This window comes from Mauremys reevesii, linkage group 1 (genome assembly GCF_016161935.1).
Source record: "Mauremys reevesii isolate NIE-2019 linkage group 1, ASM1616193v1, whole genome shotgun sequence".
Taxonomy (NCBI): Eukaryota; Metazoa; Chordata; order Testudines; family Geoemydidae; genus Mauremys; species Mauremys reevesii.
Window position 1 is genome coordinate 203,464,186 of NC_052623.1, and position 27,319 is coordinate 203,491,504.

General features: G+C 44.8%; 1 protein-coding gene across 1 annotated transcript; it reads right to left on the reverse strand.

The window, feature by feature from the left end:
- DPT (dermatopontin) lies at positions 1-27,319 on the reverse strand. The gene is made up of 4 exons (XM_039527529.1): positions 26,981-27,319; positions 20,147-20,272; positions 7,161-7,268; positions 1-1,459 (listed from the first exon to the last, which is right to left on the reverse strand). The coding sequence occupies exons 1-4, from the start codon at positions 27,277-27,279 to the stop codon at positions 1,393-1,395; spliced, it is 600 nt and encodes a 199-aa protein (XP_039383463.1). The 5' UTR covers positions 27,280-27,319; the 3' UTR covers positions 1-1,392.

Here is a 27,319-nt window from a genome sequence, read left to right on the forward strand (position 1 = left end):
TCATTTATTTGACAAGTGTTTTAATGATAACATTTCATAGTATGCTAGTAGATACCTAGTATAAGAGAGATGCTTGTGATGGGGTAACTGAATGATAGACTCCATTCATGTCTGTGTTTCTCTTGATCTTAGAATCTTGAGTTTGGTGCATGTCTTCATTATGGGCCTGATCGTGTGCCACTGAAGATGGTGAGAACTTTCTCTTTGATTTCATTTGGCAAAGGCTCAAACCCTAAACATGTGTGAAAAAGCCCATATTTGACCTTTCTGGCAGCAGTCATCAGAAGGTCGTCTGGCTGGACTGCAACTGCACAAGTGTTCTTTTGAGCGACACTCTTGAAATCTGATAGGCTCCTGGACTGCTGACTACATGGGGAAGGGAAAACGTACACTTGAAAATGAACATTTCCAAACATCACTCTGAGGCTATGTCTACACTGAACTTGGAGGTTGTGACTGGAGCTGGTATGGGCACACTCACACCACCTTTAATCTAGCGAGCATGGCCAATCTAGAAGACGTAGCCGCATGGACTCTGATGTGGACTAGGAACATCCGGGATTCTGACCCTCCGACGGCCTGCACTGCTGTTGCTAAGCTCTATTTTTAGCTCGCTACCTAGATCAGAGCTAGCACCAGTATGTCTTCTCAAGCTGGGAATCATAGTCCCAGCTCTAAGTGTAGGTATACCCTAAGTCTAAAGGAGATTCAGGCTCCTAATATAAACAGATGAAGCTGCTATTTGCACTGGTGAATGATGTCAAACAGGACTAACTTCTTCTAATGCAAATAGTGGCTTTGCATGTCCACGCAAAGGATTTGCACTAGTGCAGTTACACCAACGGCTGGAATTGGGGCAAATCCCCAATATGGACAATGCCAAGATCCTGGCAATGTGAAATCTTTCTACAGCACAGTCTCAGTTATTATACACTGGGAAGTGGGGAGAGACCAGTGGGGATGGTGTGCCAATTAGAAGGCGTGAAAGAGTAATGAAGTGCACACGGGAGAGCTTCTACTGTATTTTAACCTTGTGTGCAGTGGTTCAGGGACGGGAGGCATTTGACATAAAGGCGCGACGCAAAATAATGTGCGAAGTGGATAAATACAAAAAGAAATAACTGCTAATAAAATGTGTGTATATCATAAGCATTTTAGCTGTGAGATGCAGCCACACATAATGTTCAAGGGCGTCCTCCGAGGTTGAAGCTGCAATCATGTTACTAGGCTAAAAGGTGCCGTAGGCTGGTACTGTGGTTAACAGCTCCACAGGCAAAGGAGAAGAACTGTAACTTCAGCCGCCAGCTGGTGCTGCTTGATGCTGTCTTTGTGAGTTTAACTGCCCCTTTCTGACCCGCCCCAGCCTTCCCACGTCTGGTATAGGCAGTATGTCTAAAGGTTTTGAAACTGACAGTCAAAGTCTGTCATCCTGCAGATGATGAACTTCCACTGACGATCCCTGCGGGGGAAGAGAGACAAGAGATAGACATTAATGAGGTGAGGGCAACCGAGGAGGACAAAATTATACAGATGAGAACAACTTTGCACTAAAGGTGCCTCCAGCTAGTGAACTCTGACTGTCTGCCACTAGCCCAATCAGTCTTCCTCCAAGTGTTACCTGTGTGCTGTTACATTACGGAAGGCAGCTGAATATTTCAGAAGATTAATAATGCCCTGCCCTGCCCCCTGACAAACTTAAGAGCATAAGGCCACTGAATTACCCATTAGAAGATATCAACTTTTGATCATGATCTATCTCCAGTAAGCTTCAAACCAGGGACTAGAGGAGAAAAGCCAGGCTGGTTATGATCAAAAGTCACTGGTCAGGTGATGAGTCGCTCTGTAATCTGCAGTACATGAAATGGGTTGGTTGGCTTCAGCTGTCATATGGCACTGGGTAACTAAAGAATTCAGATGTAGAGTAAAATATTGGCAGATGGCAACTGTGATTTAAATTAGTAATGAGTGGCTCTCCAAAGCTCTGATACAGCTAATTGTCTGAGCTTGAGTCTGAACGCTGGGTTGGTAACATTGTGAGAGCTAGTCCAGGCGAAGGGGAGATTTCCTTCCCAGATCATGCACAGTGTCTGTCTTCTGCTGGCAGCCCCATACGGCGCATGCCTCTGTGCATTCAGGAAAGACAGGAGGTGCTGTAGAGAAGGGAAGACAGACACTGATCTCACATTTGCTGGGATGTGACTGGATTGACTTCAGCTGAGTTACTCTTAACTTACACTGGAGTACATGAGAGAAAAATGTTGCCTCCTGGACTCTCTATAAGTAAAAGTCCTTTCAGTTCTGTTTTAATTTACTGTACATATTATTATGGTAGTTTTCCACATTTGAATGGAGTGTTATTTAGAACAGTGTATCTCTCACATTAACCAGCAGGGTTTAATCTTTTTCTGACACTTTTGCCTGGCTAGCTAGTTTTGATTGTTGTTTGCTGACATGCATGTTGCCAAGGGCTAATATAACGCCAAACTTATTTTTAGATTCAGTTTAAGAAATCATCATCTGTGGTACATGCGTGCTGATCACAGATGTGTTACTCCTTTGGTCGCTTGGATACCCAGAGATACAGATACATCATGCTTCCACAAGGTTTTACAGATCAAAATTATGGTCTATTGAAGTAGCACCTGTTGTAATGGAGGGTCTAAGCTCAAAAGCTCAGATACAGTGACTTTGCCATTAAGAGACATTGTCAAGATAAAAATCAAGCACGTTTAAAAGAAATGTTCTTTACTTCGTGTATTAATAATACTGTCTGTGATATTAAAACAGAAAGAGTTTTGAAACATTAATTTAGACCTCAATCCATCAACCAAACTTAATTTTAAGCCCCATCAACTTTATTTGGAACTATTCAGGCACCGACTTTCAATTTTCTGGGTGGGTGCTCTGCCTCCTGCCCCCAGAGCCTCCTGCCCACCATCAAACAGTTGATCTGCGGATGGCTGGTGGGTGCTGCGCATTCACTATTTTTTTTCCATGGGTGCTTCAGCCCCGGAGCACCCACGGAATCGGCATCTATGATTCTGGGCTTACTTTGTATCCTTTGTGCTGTTTGTTTAATCTCTTGCATTTCTGTTAGGGTATGTCTACCGTGCAAAAAAAAGGTGTGTTCTTAGCTCAGGTTAGCTAACTCAGGTGAAAGCAGCAGTGAGGACATAGCAACTTGGCTTCTAACTCAAGTCAGCCACTCAAATTCAATCCCAGGCTCCTGTAACCTGAGTTAAAGCTCAGTTTCTGTGTCTTAACCTGAGTTAAGAACACACCTGTTTTTGCAGTGTAGACACACGCTTAATTAGGAAGCAAAGCTTTACTGGTCACTTTCACGCTGTGGTTCTTGTGTATCTACTTCTTTTGTATTTGGGTTTCCAACACTGCAGGGAAATATTTAAATCCTCAGATAACCTGTTTCCAATTAAATTAAAAATACAAAACCTAATGGGGAGCCTAAAATACCTGATAGTTCAGCTAATCTATCTGGGTAGTCAGTGTCTTCCTCGGCATTTCTATTGCACTTACCACACAGGTAGTTGTCTTTAATGGTGTCTTTAATGATGATTCTCATAGCAGTTAAGAGATTTCTCACTATTCAGTTCACTCAAGCAAAGACACAGAAGAACAGATGACAAAAATCTCTGTATACCAAATTATTGAACTTCGTATAAGGCACGCTCCAGAAAAGCTGTGGCTGGGAGTGACTTCTGTGTCCCACCACTTGCACTGCCAAAACCTGCTGGGTTCCCACACAGGCTGTAGTGGCAAAGGATTGCAGAGGAGGGCATGCTCTGTGCATTTTAACGTGTACACCCTGCAGTATAATTAAGGCCCACTCCGTGGCTGCAGATTCCAAACACGGATTTAGGGAGGCCTGGACTAGTGGCACTTGGCCGAACAGCCTGGATTAGTCATTCTGGCAACTAGAGGGCTGGAAAAAACAGCAAGGTCTGTCTGTGTCCAGCTGCCTCCCTAAAGATTCCCAGGCTGTGTTACATTAGCCTTTTTTTTCTCTAAAATCCCCCACTGCTGCTATCATAGGTTCAGCTCCGCCAATGATAGTGATGGTGGGACTGGGGGCTCCTGAATGTAGCTGGCATTTGAAGCACCATGTCATTGAACCCTGCTCAAAGGTGTTCCAACCAGCAGCCAGCACCTTCTCTACACTACACTAGTGCTCCCACGGCTACTATCAATGGGGATAGCGGCAGTGGGAAATGCTAAAGGGAAAAACCTAGTGTAGCCAGGACCTTGAAGTCTTGTCTCTTCTCTACCGCAAGGGAGACGAGGCACCTCTGATCCAACTGCCTGTCTCTTGCATCGGTTATTCCTGCCTCTGGTAGGAATAATTTGTGCTACAAGGTTGCCAGTAAGCAATCATCAGCCCCATGTAATTTTGTCAGAAACTATCATTTCTGGGACCATTAAAGCCTGGGAATTTATTATCATTTCTGCAAATCCACGACTCCCGTGGCATTGCGCTGACAACCTTGGCCAGGGGGAGTCCCTGGTTTGCTGCCAGGGAGCTGGGAAGGCCACTGTGGCCAAGGCAGCTCTTCTTTTCCTCCTACTGTAAATGTGGGTGGGCGGAAAAAGCGTTTGAATTCCTAATTCTCCTCTCTCCAGCCACTCTTGGCAACAGCTGGCTGCCTCCGTACACCCCAACTCATTATCTACAATGGTATCCCATAATGGTGGGTTAGCAAATTGGCTTGGTGTCGCTGCTAAAATATCCAGCAGTGAAATAGTTAACAGGGCACTGCATTGTTCTATGTTAGGTTCACATTTTGAAGGTTATCTCTGCAACCATGATGGCTAGAGAGAGAATTTATTTTAAGGTGAAGATTTTGAAGCACAATAATGCAGCAATTTCAAAAACAGACCAATGATATCCATTTGCATGCCTGTATAATCTCATTGTACACAGAGCCCTGCTCCTAAGGCGGTAACGAATGCTAATGATAAATAATGGCCTGGCATAATTAATACAAAGTAATTAACTCATTCTCTGGAAAGGAATCGGTCTTATATTTCATTACTCTTAATTCTCTGTGCCTGACTTTGCAGCATGCTTCAAACTACAGGGCCTGAAGCTGCTCACTTACGCCTTGTTTTATATCAATGTCACTGTTGATTTCAGTGAAGTTATTCTGCATTTATGTTGTGTCAAAGGGGTGGAAGAATCAGGCCCAGTATAGGTAAAATTCTCTATTTTAAGACCACTCCATATTGGGCCTTATGAAACACCACGGGTTCTACAGGCCGCTTTTGCAGACCCCCATCCAAATCCGCAGTAGATTAATAGGGTTTCCCTTTTCTGTGTGTCCTTCTGCCTGAAACTCAGCTTCTGATTCATCGAGCTGTTTGTGAATAGGTTCTTACACTAATGCACCAGCTTGATCTAGGGTACAGAATAGTCACCAGTGTTTGGCCCAATCCATTTTTAAGTTATTGAAGGGATGGGGCTATTCAGTCACATTATGATTGTGTATGTAGCTAAGATGTTGTGCCTTTGCTTTCTATATTCTGCACCATTAAGTTGGGGTGGGGGAGAGCTCAGTGGTTTGAGCATTAGCTGCCTAAAGCCAGGGTTGTGAGTTCAATCCTTGAGGGGGCCATTTAGGGATTTAGTTGAGGATTGGGCCCCCTCTGAGCAGGGGGTTGGACTAGATGACCTCCTGAGGTCTCTTCCAACCCTGATATTTTATGAAATTACTAAGAACTCTCCCTGTGTGCATAACTCATATATTTATGCATCACCCTGAACAGTGGAGATGCACATACTGTCTGTCTTCTCTCATGAAGACTTTACTTTTGTTCCTTTCTGTTACTTTTATTTTAGACAAAGGAAAACAATTTTAGACTGAATATATAGTGTTGCTCTTTGCATATGGAAAAACCTGTAATTGAAATCCCCTCAAATTGTTAATGTCAGTTCCCGGAATGTCCACAAACACAGGCATTTTAGTCCCTGTCAAGGCTAATGGGTGTCCATTAAAGGGAGCTACCCTCCCCCCACTTCATTTATCACAGTCCCTTTTACATGACTGTAAATTATAAGAATTGGTTTCTGGCATGGGGAATAATCTGAAGTCATGTCTATAAGACTATGGAAATTACTGTACAGGGTCAGACCAATGATCTGTCCCTGTTGGCACACCGCTTAAAGGAGTTCCAACCAGCAGCCAGCCACCAGCACTAGGCTCTACTCACTGGGTCAGAGAAAATAATCATACAATCACCATATATAAAAGCTAGGGGTTAAACTAGGACTGCTGTGAGGTTTCAGAGGGGATGTATCTACTGTTATGACAGGGTTTCGGGGGTGGGAGTGGAAGGGGAGTCCCAGTCCTCTTCTCCTTGTACCCCAGTGATAGCACCTAGCAACTGTCTACCTTAATCAAGCTAAAGATGGCAAAATGCAGTCTTCAGGGGCTCTGTGGCTATGGCAATTGATGCCAGCGTAAGGGGATTGAGGGCATTGTATCCTTCAGGACTCCACCCTGAAAGGGGCTTCTAATTTGTCAGGAAGCAGCATACATGTGATGTGGATCACCTGCGGCTGAAACAGTGTGGCGCACACAGACTGAGCATGCAAGTGAGCAGAAGGAGCAGTAGATGCGTCTCCACCTCGCCGCACACTGTTTGCAGCATTTGGCAGTCCTGTGTGGCCTGAGGCGCTCTACACGCCTGCTGTCTCCCCAGTTGCCTTCATGAAGGGTGGGCTGAAATGAGCACCTCTGTCCTTCCAGGAGTATGGGATAGTCAAGCTGGAATTTTAAAGATCTGGATAATTTTATAAACAACAGTATCCAGAGGTAGGCCAGAGCCAAAACTCTAGATCCAAACACCAGTAAATCTGGGGGGAGCGCAGATCCACATGTGAACTTTTTGGCTGAGGCCCACTGCTAATAACGCTTGTAGCTATGCCTACTAATCAAATCTCATCTCAGGATAGGGGGGTAATTCCTCCCCTCCGCCATGTACAGCCCATAACATTTCCCCAGGTGCATGATGGACTTACCCAGATGAGGGATAGTGCATTTGATGGACCATCGTTTGATCCAGTAGGGCAATCCTATATTCCAGATGGGGGGGAAATACCCATTTTTTCTCCCACTTCCAATAACAACACAAAGCAAAAAGCAAACCTGTCCACCGCAGAGAAAGTAGTAGTTGCTCCCCGGATGTAATGATCATAAGTGTACATCATCATGTCCATATCTTCTCCATAGTGTCCTGGCTGTTCTGTTGTCATACTTTGTCAAGGGAAAAGAAAACACAATTTACCTTTTGGAAGAAACGAGGAATGAAATAGAATTGACTGAATGCAGATCAAGTTTCAGAATCTTCACCTCTGTTTCTTTGAAAGTCTTTACTCTTTGAAAGTTCTTATCCATTGACAACATAATAATGCAGAGTCCTACACATAACATGGTTTTGTTTCTCTTGCATGCAATTTGTTCTTGGAATCCTTTGGGAAATTACAAAGAATTTAGCTTGTGTAGAGCAGGTCTGATTATTAAACATTGCCTTGCTCCCAGAGTAGCTGCTATCTGAACAAGAATGTAATGCCTGTCTATTTCTTCTGTTTCTGTTGCAAGTATTTTCACTTTCCTAGTATCAGTTTGTTTGGTTTACTACTGCAAAGTGTCCTAAATATTTCCAAGTCAAATAAATACAACCATGTCTCCATTTATGACTTATACATATGATGGGATGGGGGGAAAGTACTCAGCAGGAGAGGGAGAGAGGAACCCCAGGCAAGCCCAGGCTAAGCAAAATCCAAAAACCCAACCATACCCAGGGCACAGCAGTACCAGGGGCACCTGGGGGGCTGGGGCCACTTTCTAGAAGGCAGAGAGGAGGAGATGAGAGAGATTAGCACAGCAGCAGGGGCAGCAGGGCAGGGCAGGTATAAAAAGGGGACCTATCACCAGTCAGAGCTCAGAGCTAGAGGAGAGAAGTGTGAGGAGAAGTGTGTGAGGAGCAAGAGGAGTTGACTGAGAGAGTGCTGAGAGCTGGCTGCTGAGGGAATACAATCATTATCAATCAGACACCAGAGGAAGGAGGAAGGGAGGGGGAAGAAGTGTAAGGAAGAGGTGTGGAGGAGAGGCCATGGAGTAGTAGCCCAGAATTGTGCTGCTGTGCAGCTGCTGTAAGAACTATATAGACAGACAGCTCCCACAGGGCCTGGGCTGGAACCCGGAGTAGAGGGGGGTCGGTCTCCCCCCCCCAACCTCCCAACTCCATCAGACACACAGAGTTGATCAGACAGGTTGGGTTCCCCCAAGAAGAAGATCAGGTGGTGAGCAAATCTGCCAAGAAGCGCAGGACCCACCAAGGTAGAAGAGGGATTTTGTCACAGTATGAATATAACAGCTATTGCGTTCCTCTTCTCTTTCCTCCTGGTTTGTATTCAGGCTTTAAGAAAGAATGATCTGGATTAAATGTGTACAGTATAATTTATTCAAGGATCTCAAAGTGCTTCTGCAAACATTAATTAAATAATAGTTACAAGCAACCCTCCTGGGGAGGAGGCAAGTAGTATTATTCCCATTTTACAGATGAATAAATAGAAGCACAGAGAGGGTAGGCAGCTTGCCCAAGGTCATCCATCAAGACTCTGGTGGAGGTTGGCAATGGAGACAAGAGGCTGGATTCATCACTGGGTTTATGCAGGTGTAAATTGAGTTATAGCAACGTGAATCTGGAGTAACATAATGATGAATCAGGTTTCAGGAGGAAATTCTGTCCCCATCAAAGTCAATTGCAAAACTACCCCTGACTTTAATAGGAGCAGGACTTCACCCCAGGAGTTCTAACTCCCAGTTCCCTGATGTAGGCCCCAATCAGGGGCGGCTCTGGACATTTTGCCGCCCCAAGCACGGCGGCATGCCGCAGGGGGGCGCTCTGCCGGTCGCCAGTCCCGCGGCTCCGGTGGAGCTCCCGCAGCTGGTCCCACAGCTTCAGTGGACCTCCCACAGGCGTGCCTGCGGAGGGTCTGCTGGTCCCGCGGCTCCACCAAAGTCGCAGGACCAGCAGACCCTCCTCAGACATGCCACTGAAGGCTGCCTGCCTGCCGCCCTCCCGGCGACCAGCAGAGCGCCCCCCACGGCATGCCACCCCAAGCACGTGCTTGGTGTGATGGGGCCTGGAGCTGCCCCTGACCCCAATTCAGCAAAGACCTTAAGGACATTCTTACACACACAAATAGCCCCCTCCCTATTCAGCAAAGCACTCAACTATGCGCTTGAAGCTTATTAAAGTCAATGGGATTTAAGCACATCCTTGAATGTTCTGCTGACTAGGGATAGCATTATTGGGATTACTTACATGTTAAAAATTAACCACATGCTTAAGTGTTTTGGTGAATCAGGGCCCTAACCTGTAACTATGGGAACTATCAGAAACTGAAAGAATATTTTCAGGCAAATGTATCTGATTTTTCAAAAAGATCATATTTACATATTATCTTAGGCTGCTTTATACCAGAACTGTTTCTGTGAAAATTCTCTGAAATTACCACCAATGGCTGTATGATTAAATGCATTTTACATTACTTTGTTTACCATACTATTGAGCTGTTTATTTTCTCTGTACATAGCAGATGTGACTTAATTACAGGTCATTTTCTGCTCTTGAAAATGAAAGGAAAAGACCATCCAGTGCAACATCACAGTTGGCAAAATATTATTCCCGGGCAAATGAAAATGAGAATCAGTTTAGAATTCTGGCGCTGCTGTTTAAGACCCTAAAGGCATTAGGAGCGGATTCCTTTTTACCCCACAGGCATTCTTCTGCCACCTATCCCCTAACCGTACACCATCATCAAACAAATTAGTGATTGCAGCATGAGTGCAACACTGTCTGGTCTTATCTGAGAAGTGTGTGATCAGGTCTGTGTAACAGCATCTATGTCAGTGGGCCAGCCATGGGCTGGCGATCAACCCAGTCTCTGCGGTGCTGTGTTGTTAAGTGATGATCCACATACAACAACATTTCGTCACTGATACAGGCAACTGCTGCAGACAACTGAACAGAACACCTGTCTGAAGGGAGAAATAACACAGCCAGGGGAATGGATGACACTGAGCTGGGGTTTCTGATAGAAGGAAGGAGACAGAGATGTCCTCTGTGGATGAGAGGATTTGGGCGATAGGCCTCAATCCAACTCCCACTGAAGTCCCTGAAGAGATCTGGATCAGGCCCAGAGTCGTCTTCTTAGCGTATGCACAATGTGCCTCGAGTGTTGGGTTGCCAGGCATCTGGTTTTCGATGAATGCCAGGTCGAAAAGTGACCTTAGCTGCACCGGTTAGCACTGCTGATCAGGCCGTTAAAACTCCAGTCGGTGACACAGTAGTGGTCCGGGGTTAAGGCAGACTCTTTGCCTGCCCTAGCTCTGTGTGGCTCCCGGAAGCGGCCACCACGTCCCTGCGGCCCTTATGTGCATGGGCAGCCAGGAAGGCTCCATGCGCTGTCTGCGCCCTGAGTGCCGGCTGAGCAGCTCCCATTGGCTGGGAACTGCGACCAATGGGAGCTGCGGGGTGGTGGCACACTGCAGGTGCAAGGGCAGCCACAGCGCACAGAGCCTCACTGATGCACCTAGCAGCCTCAGGGACCTGGTGGCTGCTTCCTGGGAGCTGCAGTAAGCACCACCAGGACCCCACACCCCAACTCTCTGCCCCAGCCCAGAGCCCCCTCCTGAACCCCAAACTCCTCATCCCCAGCCCCACCCCAGAGCCTGCGCCCCCAGCCAGAGCCCTCACCCCCCTCCCAGTCCGCAACCCCAACCCGGTGAAAGTGAGTGTGGGTAGGGGAGAGTGAGCAATGTCGCGAGGCAGGATGTAGCGAGCAGAGGCGGGGCCTCGGAAAAGGGGCGGGGCAGGGTACGGGTGTTTGGTTTTGTACGATTAGAAATTAGCAATCCTACTCAGGTGACTAGGATTCATCGCTGAATTTGGTCCGCTGATTGGATCATTAGCTTCCCCAGCTTGGGCCAGGTACTGACAGGGAGTGCGACGTGAACACTGATCCATCCCAAATACAAGTGTGGCATACGTGGCAAAATCTCTTCTCAGTCGTCCCCAAGTGAGATGGCAGCTTGTCTTAGACTATGTTTGTGATATGACTTGCGGTCCTCTAAACTGATGCAAACTCAGTTGGAGTATTATTGTGATTGATAGCTAGCACTATATTATATCTGCTTTGGACACATTTGCCTTCACACTCTTAAAATATATATCTAGAGCTTCTGTTTTTCAGGGTTTATTAATATCATTGGCAGGGAATTTTTAGCAATTTTTGAGTTTTAAGTAGATGTCCAAACATTGGGGATTTTTCGGGCTTTCTCTTTGAATGTACTGTAATAAGCAACGTATATCACATAAAATCATAAGAACAGCCATACTGGGTCAGACCAATGGTGCATCTAGCCCAGTATCCTGTCTTCCAAGAGAGAATGAACAGAACAGGGCAATTATTGAGTTATCCATCCTATGCCACCTCCTCCATACCCTTAATCATTTTTGTTGACCTCCTCTGTACCTTTTCCAATTCTAATGTATCTTGCACCAATGTTCTGTCTTGCACTGAGCGTCTCCTGGCCCATTATGGACCCTGGCAGTAGAGAATAGTCATGTGTAGCGTGCTCTGGCCTTGGCCCTGACATGTCCATTCCAACCTCCTAGCCTATCCATATGTTACTCGTTACAGTAGTTCATGCTGGTTCCAACAGAACTATGTTAAAGCACATGAGGGAACCTTTACTGCACACCAGTGAGGTTTACTCAGAGGAATTAATGCGCAACACGTTAGTGCGCTTTCAAAATCACACCCTCACAGTCTGCATTCCTGCTCTGTGTAGCTAAGTTCTTAGATACCATCATTTCAGGATGGGGAGTTTGGTGTTTACTGACTAAATACCCATTTTTTTTATTTTTGTGTCAGGGGTGTTTTATCAGTATTTATTGGTTAAAACCAAAAATCAGAAGCCCTAAATATGTATTATTTTAAGCAACCTCAGAGACTTTGCAGCATGGGCAAATCAGCTTGACTATTTATGTTACTATCTTATCTAGGGCCTGATTTTCACTTACAGTAAAGACTCTTATAGGAAGCCACTCTAGCTGTATAAAGGAGCCCCTGAGTAGATGTAAACAGCTCCCTGAGGGTATCCCCATGCAGGAAGTCTCCCTGGTGTAGAGCTGGAATAAGAGTTCCCAGGCTCCTGCATAGGAGGTGGAATGGGCACATCAGGGGCAAGGCCACAACACACCACACAATAACTATTCTCTACACCCAGAGTCCATAACTGGCCATGGGAAGCTGAGTGAAAGACAGAACATCCCTGAGGCTGCTCTAACTTACACTATGGGCTAGGGAGGCCCTTGCACCACATCAGAATGTGGGGAGTGCAAAGGTCATCTAAAGCTACCTTTGCCCTTCCCCCTTCCACACTTCCTGCCCCAAATATGGGAATGGAGTAAATGAGAATCAAGCCCCTACCATCGATCCCATGAGTCTACCAAAACTAATGAGATGTAGGCTGGAGCCTTTGAGTTTTGTTTTATTATGAATACAAATACTCCTGAGCCCCTTTTGTTCTGGAGAGGAATGTTATAAATAGGGCTAGGACAGCATGGTTCAAGTTCACTTAGGTCTTTGTGGTCTGTCTGTCTGTCTAATTCTATTCTCTTTGACGTTAGCTGTGCTCGTTTATGTAACTCTTCCCGTAAGCCTATATGTCTCAAGGTCAGCCTGATTGCATGTGATCCTTTAGAGAGAGATGCTAATAATTAATCCTATTGCTGGGCGGTGTGCTATTATCCTCCCTTTGACTTTCACCCCTTTTTGGAGTTTGGGAGCTAAAATATGGAGAGATCATGCTCTGCATATTACTACTGGTCCTTTTCAGTACCCAGGTCTTTCTCCCAGAAACAGAGATGTCATGTACATAAATGGCTAAAAATCTCTTAAACTGAGCTGACTGGCTTATGTGATTGGTAATAGATATGGAGCTTTCCACCATTGCTGGAGGTTGCTACTTCAAGTCCAGACCAGGCTGGTAGTGAATCTAAGTTATTACCATCTAAATGCTGTACAGTGGCCTATGTGGAATAACTCGGTGGTCTCAGTCCAGGAACAGGTGTCTGCATCACTGCTTCTTGGCAGCAGTCTCAGAAGCAAGGCCAAGGGTATGAACTACCATCTCCTTTTCAGTCAGTGTTGAGGCACATTAGCAGAGCAGAGCACACCCCTGGGGGTGAAACTTGAAAGTTCCACTGTCCTGGTTGTGCTTGTTCAGCTGATGGGGGGTGGAATCCATCTCCAGGACTCGGTTTGAATGTAGAAATTCACAAAAGAAAAGCAGGTGTCAGTTTGTGTGTGTGCGGAGCATGGCAGGAGTACATGAATATATATTTTGTAATGAATTTTCTCTTTGTCCTTCATGTTGGCACATAGATTTTTCCTAGAGTTTTGTTTGTTTGTTTTTGGTGAATCGTGACTTAAATTCTACAAGTCTTAGGGTGGGCCAGGATATGTGTTGCATAAAAGATGTGTTTAAAGGCTCTGCATCTTTAACAGGATTTTTATTTTAGTTTGGAAGGAGGATTTGTTCTTCCTGGGGAAGAATAAATGCATAAGAGGTTAATAATATAGGTAATGTTATTTTATTCAACCCAGGGAGAGGTCTGTAATAATAAACAGTAATTACTAGCATGTCTCATCCACGATCTCAGAGCAATTTACCAAGGTGGGTCAGTAGCATTATGTCTATTTTACAGATGAGGAAACTGTGGCAGTGGAGGCCTGATTTTCAGAAGTACTGAGCACCCACAAACCCAGCAAAGTCAATGGGAGCTGCAGGTGCTCAGCATCTTTTGAAAATTAGGGCAAGAGAATTTAAATGACTCACCTAAACTCACACAGAGATTTCATGGCAGAGTCAGTTAATATAAGCAGGGAATATAAACAAGGGTCCTTTAAAATCCTTTGAAAAGCCCGCTCCTAAGGGACCAGAGGAGCTAGCAAACAGAAGCGGCTAACGGGAGTTTTGTGAGGGAGTTTACAGAAGGGGAGTGTGAAGGGGGGCTAGATACACTTACCATTCCTTAAACTTCTTTAAACTTAAGCCAAAAAACACCCCCTGATAAAAACAAAACTTCAGCAAAGGAACTAACTTCAGGAGTAAAAAGAGAATGCAGGCAGAAGTGCAGCTACAGAGTGGTGGCTATCCAGTTTATTGCACTGAGTGCAGCATGTATGATTACCTGCCCTATGGGCAGGTGGCATATGTGTGCATTCGGTGCAAGGAGCGCAGGGCCCTCAGAGACCATGTACAGGCTTTGAAGAGCTGGGTGGCTGAGCTAGAGCAGCTAAGGGAGACAGAAAGGTACATAGATGAGACTTTCTGAGACACAGTAGAACAGTCCCCCGTCCCCAGTAGTGGCTGCATTGCTAACGATGCCTTATCTTGCTTGTAAATTTCAGGTTTATTACACAACCATATGGCCAGTGAGATGAGAAGCTGCTCTTTAACCTGGTCTTTCCTCATCATCATGCTACACTTCCTCCAATGGAGCCATGACCAAAAGTTGGGGCCTTCTATTCTATGAAGGCACATGAACTTTGACCTTATACCTGTGGTCCCTCGGGATACGCAGTGGCCCACAGGTGGCCATGTTGCTTCAGGTGACGTTTGTTGTGTAAAGAATGTGGTTTTGCTAAGGGGAATTTTGTATTACCGGTGGTGATGGCTTCATGTGGCACATTTGCAGCACATGGGAGTTAATTGTTTGTTTAATCACACTTTTGGGAACGATGGGTATCCCCTCCTAGCAAGCAGGCTGTGTTGAAAAGCAAAGGGAGGGCTCCTTTTAGTAATGCTTTGGGAGAGGCTCTAGCCTAGCCCATGGTTTTAGTAGAGCTCCAAGAGAGGAATGCTGCTAAGGATTCAAGAGCTACAAGGCGCCTGGAGCTGCTGCAAAGGCAGTGAGCCTTTTACAGGGGCAGCATGGTTGGGACACTGGACTGGGCATCAGGAGTACTGGGCTGTATCCCCAGTTCTGCTGGGTGGCCGTAGACAAATCACTTCACCTCTCCTTCCTAGTTAGACTGTAAATTCTTTGGTGCAGGAACCATGTCTTATCATGCGTATGCATAGTGTCTAACACAATGCGCCACAATCTCAGCTGAAGGCCTGTAGACGCTGGCATGATGCAAATCTCTATGTGATCTGGGAGCTGCTGTCCATTCTGCAAAGGGGAAGGACTGAAATAGTGTTGGGTAGTTTTTCAACATTAAATGAATTAGGATCTCTTGCAAGGTGGCTAACTGATAGCCATGGAGACTGAATTCGTCGGGTTGTGTTCCCTGGGGTATATTTCAGCAACAAAACTTCACTTTTGCCTTAAAACGACCACATTCAACCGGAAGGTATTGAGAGTGTAAATGTGGGTTTCCAATTCTGCAGTTACTTTTCTGCCTCTGTAACTGCACTGCTCATAATCTCAGAGGTGCCAGTTGAAGCTCCCATGGATTATAATATGGTTTTGATGGCATCTTGGGTAAAGGAAACAGACACTTCCTTTAGGTCCAATAAATTGTAAACACTTGGAAAATGGTGCAGTTGCCTGGACAATCTAACTGAGAGAGAAAGCAGCCACAGCGCAAGCCAGACCTTCTGGCACTCAACAATGCTGGTTGTTTGGAGAAGGGAAACAATCATAAACAGTCTGTGCAGACTTTCGGCTGCTCCGGTGACATGTGTTTGCTTTTGAGAGCATCAAGTCAAGCTTTTCAATTCCCCTACGAAAAGAAAAATATGAGGTCTAATGGGGTTATTTAGTAATGACGTGTCCACATCTGCAAGGAATTTGTTGCCTTTCCAATTAAATTAGATTTGGTTCCTTCCAGAGAGATGGCGGACACCTGGTCTCCCACCACCAGAAGTATTTTACTTGTGTAGCATTTCCCCGGGCAGGTAAAGTATTGCGTTTTTTCCCTCTCCTGTAATTAATTTAACAATCTTTGGTATGGCAGAAATCCACGGAATTCAAGAACAAGGCTTATCATGGTAGGAAAAAAACAAGAACTCCCAAAAAATATCAAGTTCAAAAATCTGAGACTGGAACAGGCGACTGTTGTAGCTTGCAAAGGGGTGCGTATAGAGGAGCTTCCCTGGGAGTTAGTGCTGAGAACATATGTTCAATGTTAAGCATGTGCTTAAGTCCACCCCTGTTCAGCAAAGCACTTAAGCATGGGTCTTAGTTATATAATGGTGCCTTTAAAAAGTATTCTAATAAGTAGTATATATAATCCAAAGAAGTGAAAGGTAAATGAACTTTATGTTTAGGCTGAGAAGTTGAAAAGATTCTAACAAGTTGTATGCTGGCCCGCTGTATATTGGGAAGACTCTGTCTCTTAGGAAGGAACTTCTCATTTCATGAGGAGCATTGGAGTAAGATAATTGAGCCTTCAGGTGAAATACATGTGCAGTCTAAAGTGAAACCCAAAATCTAAGTGATAGATATATTGCTTATAGATTTGCAAGAGAAGATGCAGAAACGGGCATGAAAACATTTTGAGTGGGAAAGCGAGTCAGACAAATGTGATAAGAAAATCTTAATTCTCAAACTACTCTGTGAATCTCTGGCTCCTATCAGTTTTCCTTAGCAATCTCCCTACACTCAGATACCACAGTGATGGGCTTGTTTTGATTTAGATGAGAGTAGATCAGGGATTCACAAACATTTTGGTAGTGTGAAGCACATTTTCTTGTGGCTCACACATTGTCCATGGGGCAACTACAGTAACTGCATACATGGAAAAGTAATATTAGGAAAATATGCCTGTATTGGTCCAGGCCTTTTAATGTAATTGAGCAGCTGGAAGCAAGAAGGAGGAGCCAGCACCATGTGAACAGCTAGTTCTCCACAGACAACCAGAAATTGTTCCACAGACTAGGCCACAGTCTGGGAGCCTCTGACAGAGAGAGGGAGAGAGGTGTGGGGGGAGAGAGAGAGAGAGAGAGGTTATCAGAATTGGACAGGTATTGAAATAAATAATTAATCTTGCATTATCATTATTATTACCTAAGTAGCTCCAACAGTGGGTGTGATGCTTCATGGATAATTCAAAGGACATGGTCCCTGCATCTAAATAGACCATGTATAGCTAATAGCTGGTGGATGAGAAGTAAAGGAAAAACAAGTGGTGAGCAGTGAAGTTTAGCAGTCTTGTTAGTTTCATATTTTCTGTTGGAATCACAGAGTGCAAGACCAGAATGAGTCATGTGAGGGGGTACACCTGCCCTGCACTGGGCAAGAAGAGGTTAAGCCTACGCTATGGGCTGAGGAAGCCAGGCCCCCTCTCCCCTGCCGGGCATGCTCTAACTGGAACCACATTATAAAAGGGAGCAGCCCAGCTCAGTCTGCTCTGACCGCTGAGAAGACAATATGTGTTGCAGGTTCCTGTCCAGGAGCTGTCAGAGCCCCAGACTGCAGAGGCCAGGAGTGCCAAGACCCAGGAGAATACCTGGCTAGCCATGAGAGCCCAGGAGAAGGAGTCATCAGGAGCTGCACCAGCCAAGTGCCCCAGAGAACCAGAGGGCCTGCAGACTCTGGAGCAGATATTGATCCGGTTGTGGAACCTGGAACACAGTCAGTGTGTTTTGGACAGATCCCTGCTGACCCAGTGGCGGATACTCTCGCTGCTGATAGGGCCCTGGTGGAGTAGGGATGGCCAGGGTCCACCTACCCAAGCTGCCAACCCAACCATGGGTGGTGGCCCACCTCGCTTTTTGGCCATTAGGCTGTGCTGCCCTGCACCAAAGCATGGGCCCACTGACTCTTGCCATTAGGCCCTACCACCCTGCACAGGAGGACAGCCCTCAACTCCGGCCACTAGGTCACACTGTCCTGCATGGAAAGGCACCCCAATTAACTTGACTGCGGGGCCATAACGCCTCCCAAAGGGGTGACGGGGTATACCTGCGTAGCAACAGGCCACCAGATCATGACCTCCTGTATAGCACAGGCCACTAAACCCCACCTAGCCACCCCCACACCAAGCCAATAACCAGAATTAGACCTAAGTATTACAGCTCTCGGGAGACTAAACTATTGTGTGCTACAGGCAGAGTACAGGAGGTATCGAAGTACATCAATGTCCAAGGCCCTTGCAGTGGTTCAGTAGGGTTCTTCTACTACTATATCTTGTATCTGTCTGGCTAACACTACTTTGAGGGGAGGACTAGGGGTTGTAGGCCACTTGGAAGAAACATGTTTTAAGGAGGGACTTTAAGGAGGAGAGTGTCAGTGGGCATCACACACTGGGCCAGGGAGGGGTTCCAGGCTGAGGGAGCCACATGGGAAATGGCACAAGACTGGAAGAAGGACATGAAAGCAGGAGGTTAGACATGTAGCTTGAACAGAGTAAACTGGACCCTGGAGTGAGTGACCAGAGATGAGAGCACAGAGTCAAGCAGAAGTTAGACAGTGCAGAGCTGATTTTATAATGTCCCTAACCCCCTGGAGGATCCTAAAGACCTTTAACAAACTGTGGGCAAAATCTTGTCAGATCTGCCCAGTGGATCTCCACTGTTGTGTCCTGCTCTGTTTCGATGAATGGATCTCTAACCCAGTCACTGGGGAATCTGAGCACAGAGAGTAGAACAGAGGACCCAAGATTTGTTGCATGGATCTGCAAACAGGATTTAACCCTGCTTATGGAGGAAGCACTTCACCCTCCTTAAAATGCTTCCACTTCTGTGTTGGAATATCGCTGCTCTTTAACAGTGCAACAAACACTACACAACAGCCGACGACAAGAAATGGAGAGTGCCATGTCTTTTTGAAACAGATGGGCAGTCTTCAGGCTTGCGTATAGTGTAGGAGAGAACCACACGACATGATGAACCCAAGACTATTATTTTAGAGCTTGTGCTAATCTGCCTTCAGATTTTCAGGGCATAGCCAAGTGGTAATACCAAGACTGAACGAGAGTGATTTGACTATATATATATATATATATATATATATATATATATATATATATGAATGATTTTAACTGTTTAATTGAAACACACACGCAAATTCCTGCCTCACAAGAGGTGGAGACTTTAAAATCTGCCTAAAAATGAGATCCAAACAAAGTCTCCCTCACATGCTGGAGACTTGGCCGGTCTGTCAGTACAATTTGCAAATGCGGAGCATCTGCAGACCACATAAAGTGGGAAAGTCACAGAGGGGCATTTACAGATTTTGCTATAGCTCCTTTTACTTAGGCTTTTAAAAATACAGTTTCTTTCCCTCCTGGCTGTAAGGAGATTGGATTCTGAAAATTAATGCACTGCTGTTGCATTTGGTTGGTAGCCAGCCAGCCAAACAATAAGGCCTGCAGGCATGTGAACATCTCACATGCATCTCAATGAAGAATGCACTTCAAAAACTAGTTCTGATCACAAAGCTATAAGCACATTGTTTCCTTAAAAATGTGTAAGAGAATTATTTAGTGTGCCAGTGAAAACAATGCTGGATTAACAACCATGGAGACTGAAGTCCCCTGTTTCACCTCAGAGCAGGCAGGAGCAATGCAAGCTTGCCTTCTAATATCCTGCTAATCAACTTTCTCCTTGATTTAGAAGGACCACATCTAGGGCAGCAGAGGAGCTCAGTACCCATGGCCCAGTTAGTACTTAGCCTCCCTGATGAGACTGCCAACAAGGAGACCAACAAGTTCCAACTGTGATGATCTTTTCTGAGGTGCAGACATCTCTTCACCAGGCCTTGGACTATGATCACTAATTCATTTCCACAGAGGCCCCCAAACAGCCTATGTACTACAAAAAAATTGGAGAATGATTTGTGTGAGATGACTAGAGGTGAAAAGTTCCCTACTCTGTTCCCAAATCCCCTAAGCCATGCAACCGCCAGGTGATACTGCTTAGCCAGAACAGAAATATACATGCTTCACCTCAGTACACAGTAACTTCTTCTCAATGCATAAGACAATAGGGCACTGAACTTCTCGGGCCCAATGGTCAGTTATGCTACATTGGGAGGATAACAATTCTGAACACTTTGCAGCAAGAACTGAGCAGATTTGGGCTGTAGTAAATCTTGTGGAACTCACCTACAGGAGTATGGGCATCTCCGGCTGTAGCGGCAGCAGTAAAATTGCCACTCCCGATCAAGCACAGATGGAAAATACTGGCTCTGGAACCCTGCCACTAGTCCATTATTTGAACAGGTCTGATACCTGAGAAAAGGGAGGGAAAAATAAAACACATTATTAAGTATTATTTTAAAGAAGAAAGCAGCACTTATATAGCAATTTACATCTTCAAAGCACTGGGCAAGGAAATGATACAGTGTTGCCAACCCCAAATATTCAAAAATCATGAATTGGGCAAAGATTGGCTTTAAAATGTTATATTAACACTTCTTTTTCTTTGCCCTCTGGTATTTGAGCATTTAGGGTTCACTAGGGTCACATTTTCAAGCTTTTCTCTGCAATCCTGTGAGCTAGAAACTGATTTGATAAAAATGAAAGTTGAGTTTCTCATGTAATCACCTGAATCCAGGAGCTGGGGCTTTAATAAAAACATCAAATACTGTGGGATAAAGTCCCAAGAGTTGGTAACAGCATTACAATATTATTTTGTACTTGGGGAAACGGAGACATTCTCTGGAGGCAGATTAAAAGACTTGCCCAAGGTTTTGAATTTGGATTTGCAAAATGAAATGCTTGCTAAATTTACTGAACCACTAGGCTAAAAGTTATGAGGGAGGTCCTCCACCAACAACCCGGGGTTACAAAAAACTCAGTTTTCCTTCTAGGGCAAATAATGCCTGAAAAGCCTATGGTATGATACCACCACAAAGCTCTCTCTTCAGAGCTTTGCTAATGAAACATCAAGCACAATATTTTCCCAGGAAAAAAAAGGACTGTCCTAGGTAATTTTGTTTTCCTGTAAAACTCTTTCCTGCAGTGGCGCTGCACAAAGATCTATTATTTTTAATATTCCATGCAAAATTTCCTCCAAGTGCAGCAGCAAGACAGAAGTGCGTGCCCGCTGGTTTTGCTGATGGCGTCCTTGTTTTACAGAATGCCATTACCTGAGCCATACAGCCCAACATCATTCTTTATCAGCCCATTAAGGACAAGAAGGGAAGGGTAAGTGCTTGAGGCAAAGCTGAAAGCAGTTAAAGCACTTCAGCTCAGGCCAAGGGAGGCTCTCACAATGTCCAGCTCCACTGAGGTCATGCAACTTCCTGTCATCTGCTTCTGCCAGGGCTACAGGAAACTCCACCATCCATTTACTCCAGGGCCTTAGGAATCCTGTCACCCACTTCCCTGTGGCCATAGGCAACCCTGCTGTCCAATCTGGCTCGTGCCACTAGCAACCCTGTTTCCCTCACACGAGTCACTGGCAGTGACCCATTCCTCTCCCACACAACCTCTCTGTCCTTGCAGGAGGCTAGCTCCTCTTCCCCAGGGTCTCACTTCTTCTTGAGGTTGACTGGTGAGGACTATACACCAACCTAAGCAGCCCTGCTTCCATTTCCATCTATGCACTAGATTCAATACAGTGGATCTGTGTAAAAATGCACCCTGCTGTCCCTTTAAAATAAACCTACAACTGCAAGGAAAACCAGCTTGTTTATGGCAGCTAGCACAAATGGGAACATGTGGAAAGGGCAGTCTAAAAAGCAGTCAGCCTGATTCCTAGGTTTGTGTAATGCTTTCCCAGTGTTGGTCATAGAGTCTGCACAAGAACAGTCCTCCACAAATGTACTGGGCCGTGTTGCCAACATGTGAGCAGGTAACTCCCACACACATTTGCTTCCTTAGCCCATGATGTAATCTGTGTCCCAGGGTTGTGTGTGTGTGTATGTGTGTGTGAGAGAGAGAGAGAGAAAGAATGATTCAGAGACTGCAGAATCTGTTTTCCTCACTTCCAGCAAAGCACTTTCTCAGAATCCTAGCCAAGGAAAAGAGACAATAAATTTACATTAAGCCGCACTTTGTTAGAAAAGTTTATACATTGTGTCTGAAAAATAAACAGTTTGTTGAGGGTAGGGCACAGCATTAGTCTATCTAATATGAAGAGGGCCTGGGGGATGAAGACCTAATAAAGCAGGGGTGGCCAACCTGTGGTTCTGAAGCCACATGCGGCTCTTCAGAAGTTAATATGCGACTCTTGTATAGGACCGACTCCAGGGCTGGAGCTACAGGCGCCAACTTTCCAATGTGCCAGGGGAGGACGGGGGGGCTCACTGCTCAACCTCTGGCTCTGCCATAGGCCCTGCCCCCGCTCCACCCCTTCCGGCCCCCTCCCCTGAGCCTGCCATGCCCTCGCTCGCCCCCCACCCAGCTCCCTGCACACCACAAAACTGCTGATCAGGAGGTGCGGGGAGGGATGAGGAGGTGCTGATCAGCGGTGGCAGCCGATGGGCAGGAGGCGCAAGGGGTGGGGGAGCTGATGTGGGGGCTGCTGACGTATTACTGTGTCTCTTTGGTAATGTACATTGATAAATTCTGGCTCCTTCTCTGGCTCAGGTTGGCCACCCCGTCATAAAGGGACATCCTTTTTTGGACAAGAGTTGTTTGTTTGGTTATTTAATCCCTGCCATTTGGTGCAATTTGGTTCATTCCATCCACAGTTGTTCTTCCTAAATATATATTTTTAAATCGTCTCTGGCATAGATAATTGAGCAGCGGACACAGAAGAAATGAACTTCACCAGAGGCAGAGAAATCACCCAAACTCTCCCTTCATTCGGGTGGAAAAGTTTGAAACTGAACTCCCAGGGCCCCCTCCATTGTAAAGGGAATGGGATAGCCATCCATTACCCTTCCTTGACTTACACATCCCTGTTCAAAACGGGTCACTGTGGACCTGCCACAACGAAGCCATCATTACCAGGGCTTATCTTATAAATTATTAGAAACTGACACTGTCCCCCAGACCTCTCACTGCTCCAATCCCCCGCCACTGCTTACCCACCAGTCATTAAGGGCCAGATTCTGCTGCCCTAACATTGAGTAGTATCTTGTTCCCCACACAGTCTCCGAGAAGCCAGTGGAGACACTTGTGAAGTAAGGGTGCTACTCAGCGTGACTAAAGGTGTCAGAATCTCTCCCTTCAAAAATAGGCCCCCATTCAGCAAAGTCCTTAAACATGTGCTTAACTTTAAACACATTCATAGATTCAAAGGACAGAAGGGACCATTAGATCATCCAGTCTGACCTCTTGTATATCACAGGCCGCAGAATTTCATCCAGTTACTCACGTGCTTATATCTGGCCCCATTCAGCAACGTGTTTAAGCCCATCTCTATTCATTAGAGCGCGTAAATATATACCTAACTTTAAGCACATGCTTATGCTCATCCCCTAATCAGCAAAGCATTTAAAGTTAAGCCTGTACTTAAGTGAACCCATGCTGAATCAGGGTCATAACAGTGAAAAGTCATAATATTTCTTCCTCTCTGAGCTTTACATCCCCACTCCATTTTCTCTCTCATGTGTTTTTTCAAAAGACTGTCTCTTGGGTTCATTTCTGCTTTGAAATCTGCACAACGTACAGAGATGGTAATTACTTAAAAAAAACACAACTAGACAATACCAAGTTATTGGTCAAAGGTCTCTTTTTGGTGTGCCAACCAGAATGGGGTTTCTGATGCATGTTTTAGACAAGATAGCCAGCAACTGAAGAGAATTCAAAGGAGAGCAGCAAAATTGATCAAAGGTTGATTAAAGAGCTGGGAAAATTAGACCTCTAAGGAAAAGTTAAGCAAGTGGAGAACATGTTCAGGCTGAAAGCAAAGAGACAGAGAGAGGGCATGGTAACTGTGACAGATATTGCAACTGCACATTAATATCTGTGGGGACCATGTTGTATTACCTTTATGTATCACCGTGAGGCAGGGATTGTGTGCCACTCTGGGGGGCAAGGTGTGGGGGGGCGGGTTATCACAGCTCCTCCAGAACCAAAAACAGTGAGGGGTGATTAGTAAACACCTCCAGAGAAGTACCAACCATGGGTAGGCCTGCATATACTGGTTCAAACTGGGTTTTCCAGAGACCAACAGACAAAGAGAGGGCTTTTGGCATAAAAAGGCTGCATTTAAACTGACTCGGGGCTTTCCTTCTGATCTAGCAAATGGGCAGGACCTTCTCTCTAAGGGCCCCAAACCTTGCAGAAGAATTGGAAAGACTTTGGGAAGACTGATGGGTGACCTCTGGTAAGCTTTTAGCATTTGCATAGGAATTTTTACTGTTTTGATCTGTTTTCTCTGTGATGCTTTTACCCTAAGAATAAATATGCTTGCTTAGAAAGAGCTGTGTGGTAACGTGTAACAGTTTGAAAAACACTGTTCATAGCCTTTGGCAAGAAAGCAGTGCACAGATGCTGGCCTTTAGGCAGATTGGCTTGCTTGAGATATCTCAGTACATGGCAGGGAGCTCTGCAGCCTTAAAACCCCTGCTCCGAAGGGAAAGAGACGTGGGTGTCTGCCCAAGAGAGGTGATGACTGGGAGCCAAAAACCTGAAGTGGTGGCCTCAAAGGACCACAGAGGGGAATACATGTATAGTTACCCTGAAACTGTGACAACAACCACCTGCTAATATGCTAAAGGGATGTCATGCAGACAACAATACATTTATTCTCATTAGTCACTGAAGGCAGGACAAGAAGTAACAGGCATCGACTGCATCAGGGAAAATGTAGATTAAATATTAGGAAGAATTTTGCAGCTTTATGTTTGTGAATGGAGTAGGCTGCCAATGGAGGCTGTGGAATCTCTCTTGTTGGTGATATGCCAAGTGAGGCCAGACACCCATCAGTCAGGGATGATGTAAGGATAATAAAATCCATCTCACCACAATGAGAAATGGGTTAGATAATCCAGCAGAGATCTTTGCCAACTGAAGTTCATCTAATTTGTCCCTCACAAGCAGAACTGATCAATCAGGAGTCCAAAAGGGACACAGAGATGGCCAGAAAGAGACTCACTGTACTACAGATTAACTACAGATTATTATTCATATTTGTGTTCCTACACAGTTCCTGAATGGAAGTATTTTCAGAATACTGTCAGGCACACAAATACCACAGTGATGAGCTTGATAGAGAGCTGGAAAAGAGAGGCAGATAGATAAATTAAGAGAAGACAGAAGGATTGGATTTTCAAAAGCCCTAAGAAAGTGACATAGGAGCACAAGTCCCAAGGACTTTCATTGGTCACTTAGGTGCTTTTGAAAATCCCACCTGAAATAGATCCATATAGGAAAAGAGAAAATGCTCAATATAGAGATAAGATAAATAGAACAGACAGATAAAAGAGTTAGACAGGACAGGTTAGTTAAGAAAGTAACATCCAAAATAGATAAGGCCGACAGAAAAGACAGTTAAATAAAATATCCAAGATAAATAAATGCTGGAGAGATAAGACAGGTAAACACAGAAAAAGAGAGAGAGAAATATCTAAGATAGGTATTTGATAGAAAAAAAGAGAGGAGAAAGAGAAAAGAAAGAGAAGAGAAAGAACGTGCAAGAGACAAGGTAGAAAGATCTAAGAGATAAGAAAGAAATAAGGCATAGATGACATGCAGAGGATATAGACTTCCTAGGTACATATAGTTCTGATGATGAATGTTTCTAGAGGGTTCCGATGGCATAAGAAAACATTTTGTATAGAATTACACAATATCCTGATTGTGAGAAATGACTTTAGCAATTACTGTCAAGGGTTGTTTGAGAAGAAAAAAAGTTTTCTTTATTTTTAAACAATAGAAAGAACTCTTTCGAAATTATTATGCAATAAATGCAAATTGCATCAAAGTATGAAAAGGACTGCATAATACATTACCAGAATGATCTAAATCTCTTGCTTATCTTCACATCTCTATCTCCTTCCTACCCTTCCCTTTTTCTTTTCAGTCTTATTCCAAAGTGAGCATAAAGAGTCAATTTTTTTCTTAGCAATTGCATCAGCCATAGAAACTTATCACAGGGTGAACTGAGGAGCATGAATCATTCAGAACACGACTCAAACCCATTGAAAATCAAGACTTTCACATTTCATTTTGAATTTTTGAAAAATTTCCTGTTTCATGCAAAATCTGAAAAAGTTTGTGTTCTTTACTGAATTTTTGGAGCCAATCTAAAATGTGTGACTTTTTTTAACTGAATACATGAACATTTTCAACATGTGTCTGTTTTCCATTTCATGAAAACATCATGAGAAAATGAAATTTGGGGAACATGTAATGCCCCAGAATGAAATGCCATATATCATCCCATGAAACTTTGCCATCCCCCGCCTAAAATCTGATCATTTCTGTCAAGTCCTTTTCAGAAGCAGAGTAGCATATATGCATGTTAAATATGAATTACAGCTGATCATATTAGGCTTTCCCATATAATTAATATTCACTGTCATCATCATAGATTAGCATGCATTTTGGGCCCCTGTAATACCGATGTGAGTAGTAAACAGTCCCATACTGGGCACAAGCCAAAGTCTTCAGCAACAGAAAGATATAGAGAAAAAACAACACTATGCTGGGAAGGAGCTTTTTCTAATGATTAGGGTTGGAGATTGGTAGTCAGGAATTTTGGGATCTGTTCCCAGCTCGGTCACTGTTTCCTCATTTAGCCCTGGGCAAGTCACAGACCCTCTCTGTGCCTCAGTTTCCCCATCTGTAAAATCAGCAGCAACAATACCGAGCTGCCTCAGAGGAGCATTGGACTCCTCCAGTGGGAAAGTGCTATAGAAGTGTAACATAGGATCATTATCACATCAGTATGCATCATTACTAATATGACTAAGACAGTCATTTGTAATGGCTAAGCAGATAATGAATGTGCACTTGTACTATCACTACTGTGCTAATATGCACCATCCAACTTTGAGCATTGCAGTTTCTCTTTCAAAAAATAGTTTAACAGTATCCTACCATTGCATTCCAGCTCTGTTGATCTCTTCCCACCAGCATTCTGTTGGTTCCCCAAGACTCTGGGGCGTAGGCATGCACGCATAGTTCCACAGTCTGTCAGAGCCTTCCTTCTTGCTGAAAGTGCTCCTTACTGCCACTATCACCTGGCCATGGGGGCACTGGAAGTTGAAGCCCTGACGATACACATTGACCCACCCATCATTACCCCCATAGTCATAGTGTTGATAGTTATAATCCCCATACTGGCCCCAAGCCACTGTCACCAGTGGCAGGAACACACAGAGAATAACAAGGTCCATGTTGAATATGTTTCTGGCTTAGAAATGCCCCACTGGTTTG

Bases quoted from the DNA above. Each gene is read 5' to 3' on its own strand.
- DPT (XM_039527529.1), bottom strand. From the start codon at position 27,279: ATGGACCTTGTTATTCTCTGTGTGTTCCTGCCACTGGTGACAGTGGCT. The intron at 20,273-26,980 runs GTAGGATACTGT...CCCTTTTCTCAG, and splicing joins AACAGAGCTGGAATGCAATG to GTATCAGACCTGTTCAAATA. The intron at 7,269-20,146 runs GTGAGTTCCACA...CCCTTGACAAAG, and splicing joins AGATGCCCATACTCCTGTAG to TATGACAACAGAACAGCCAG.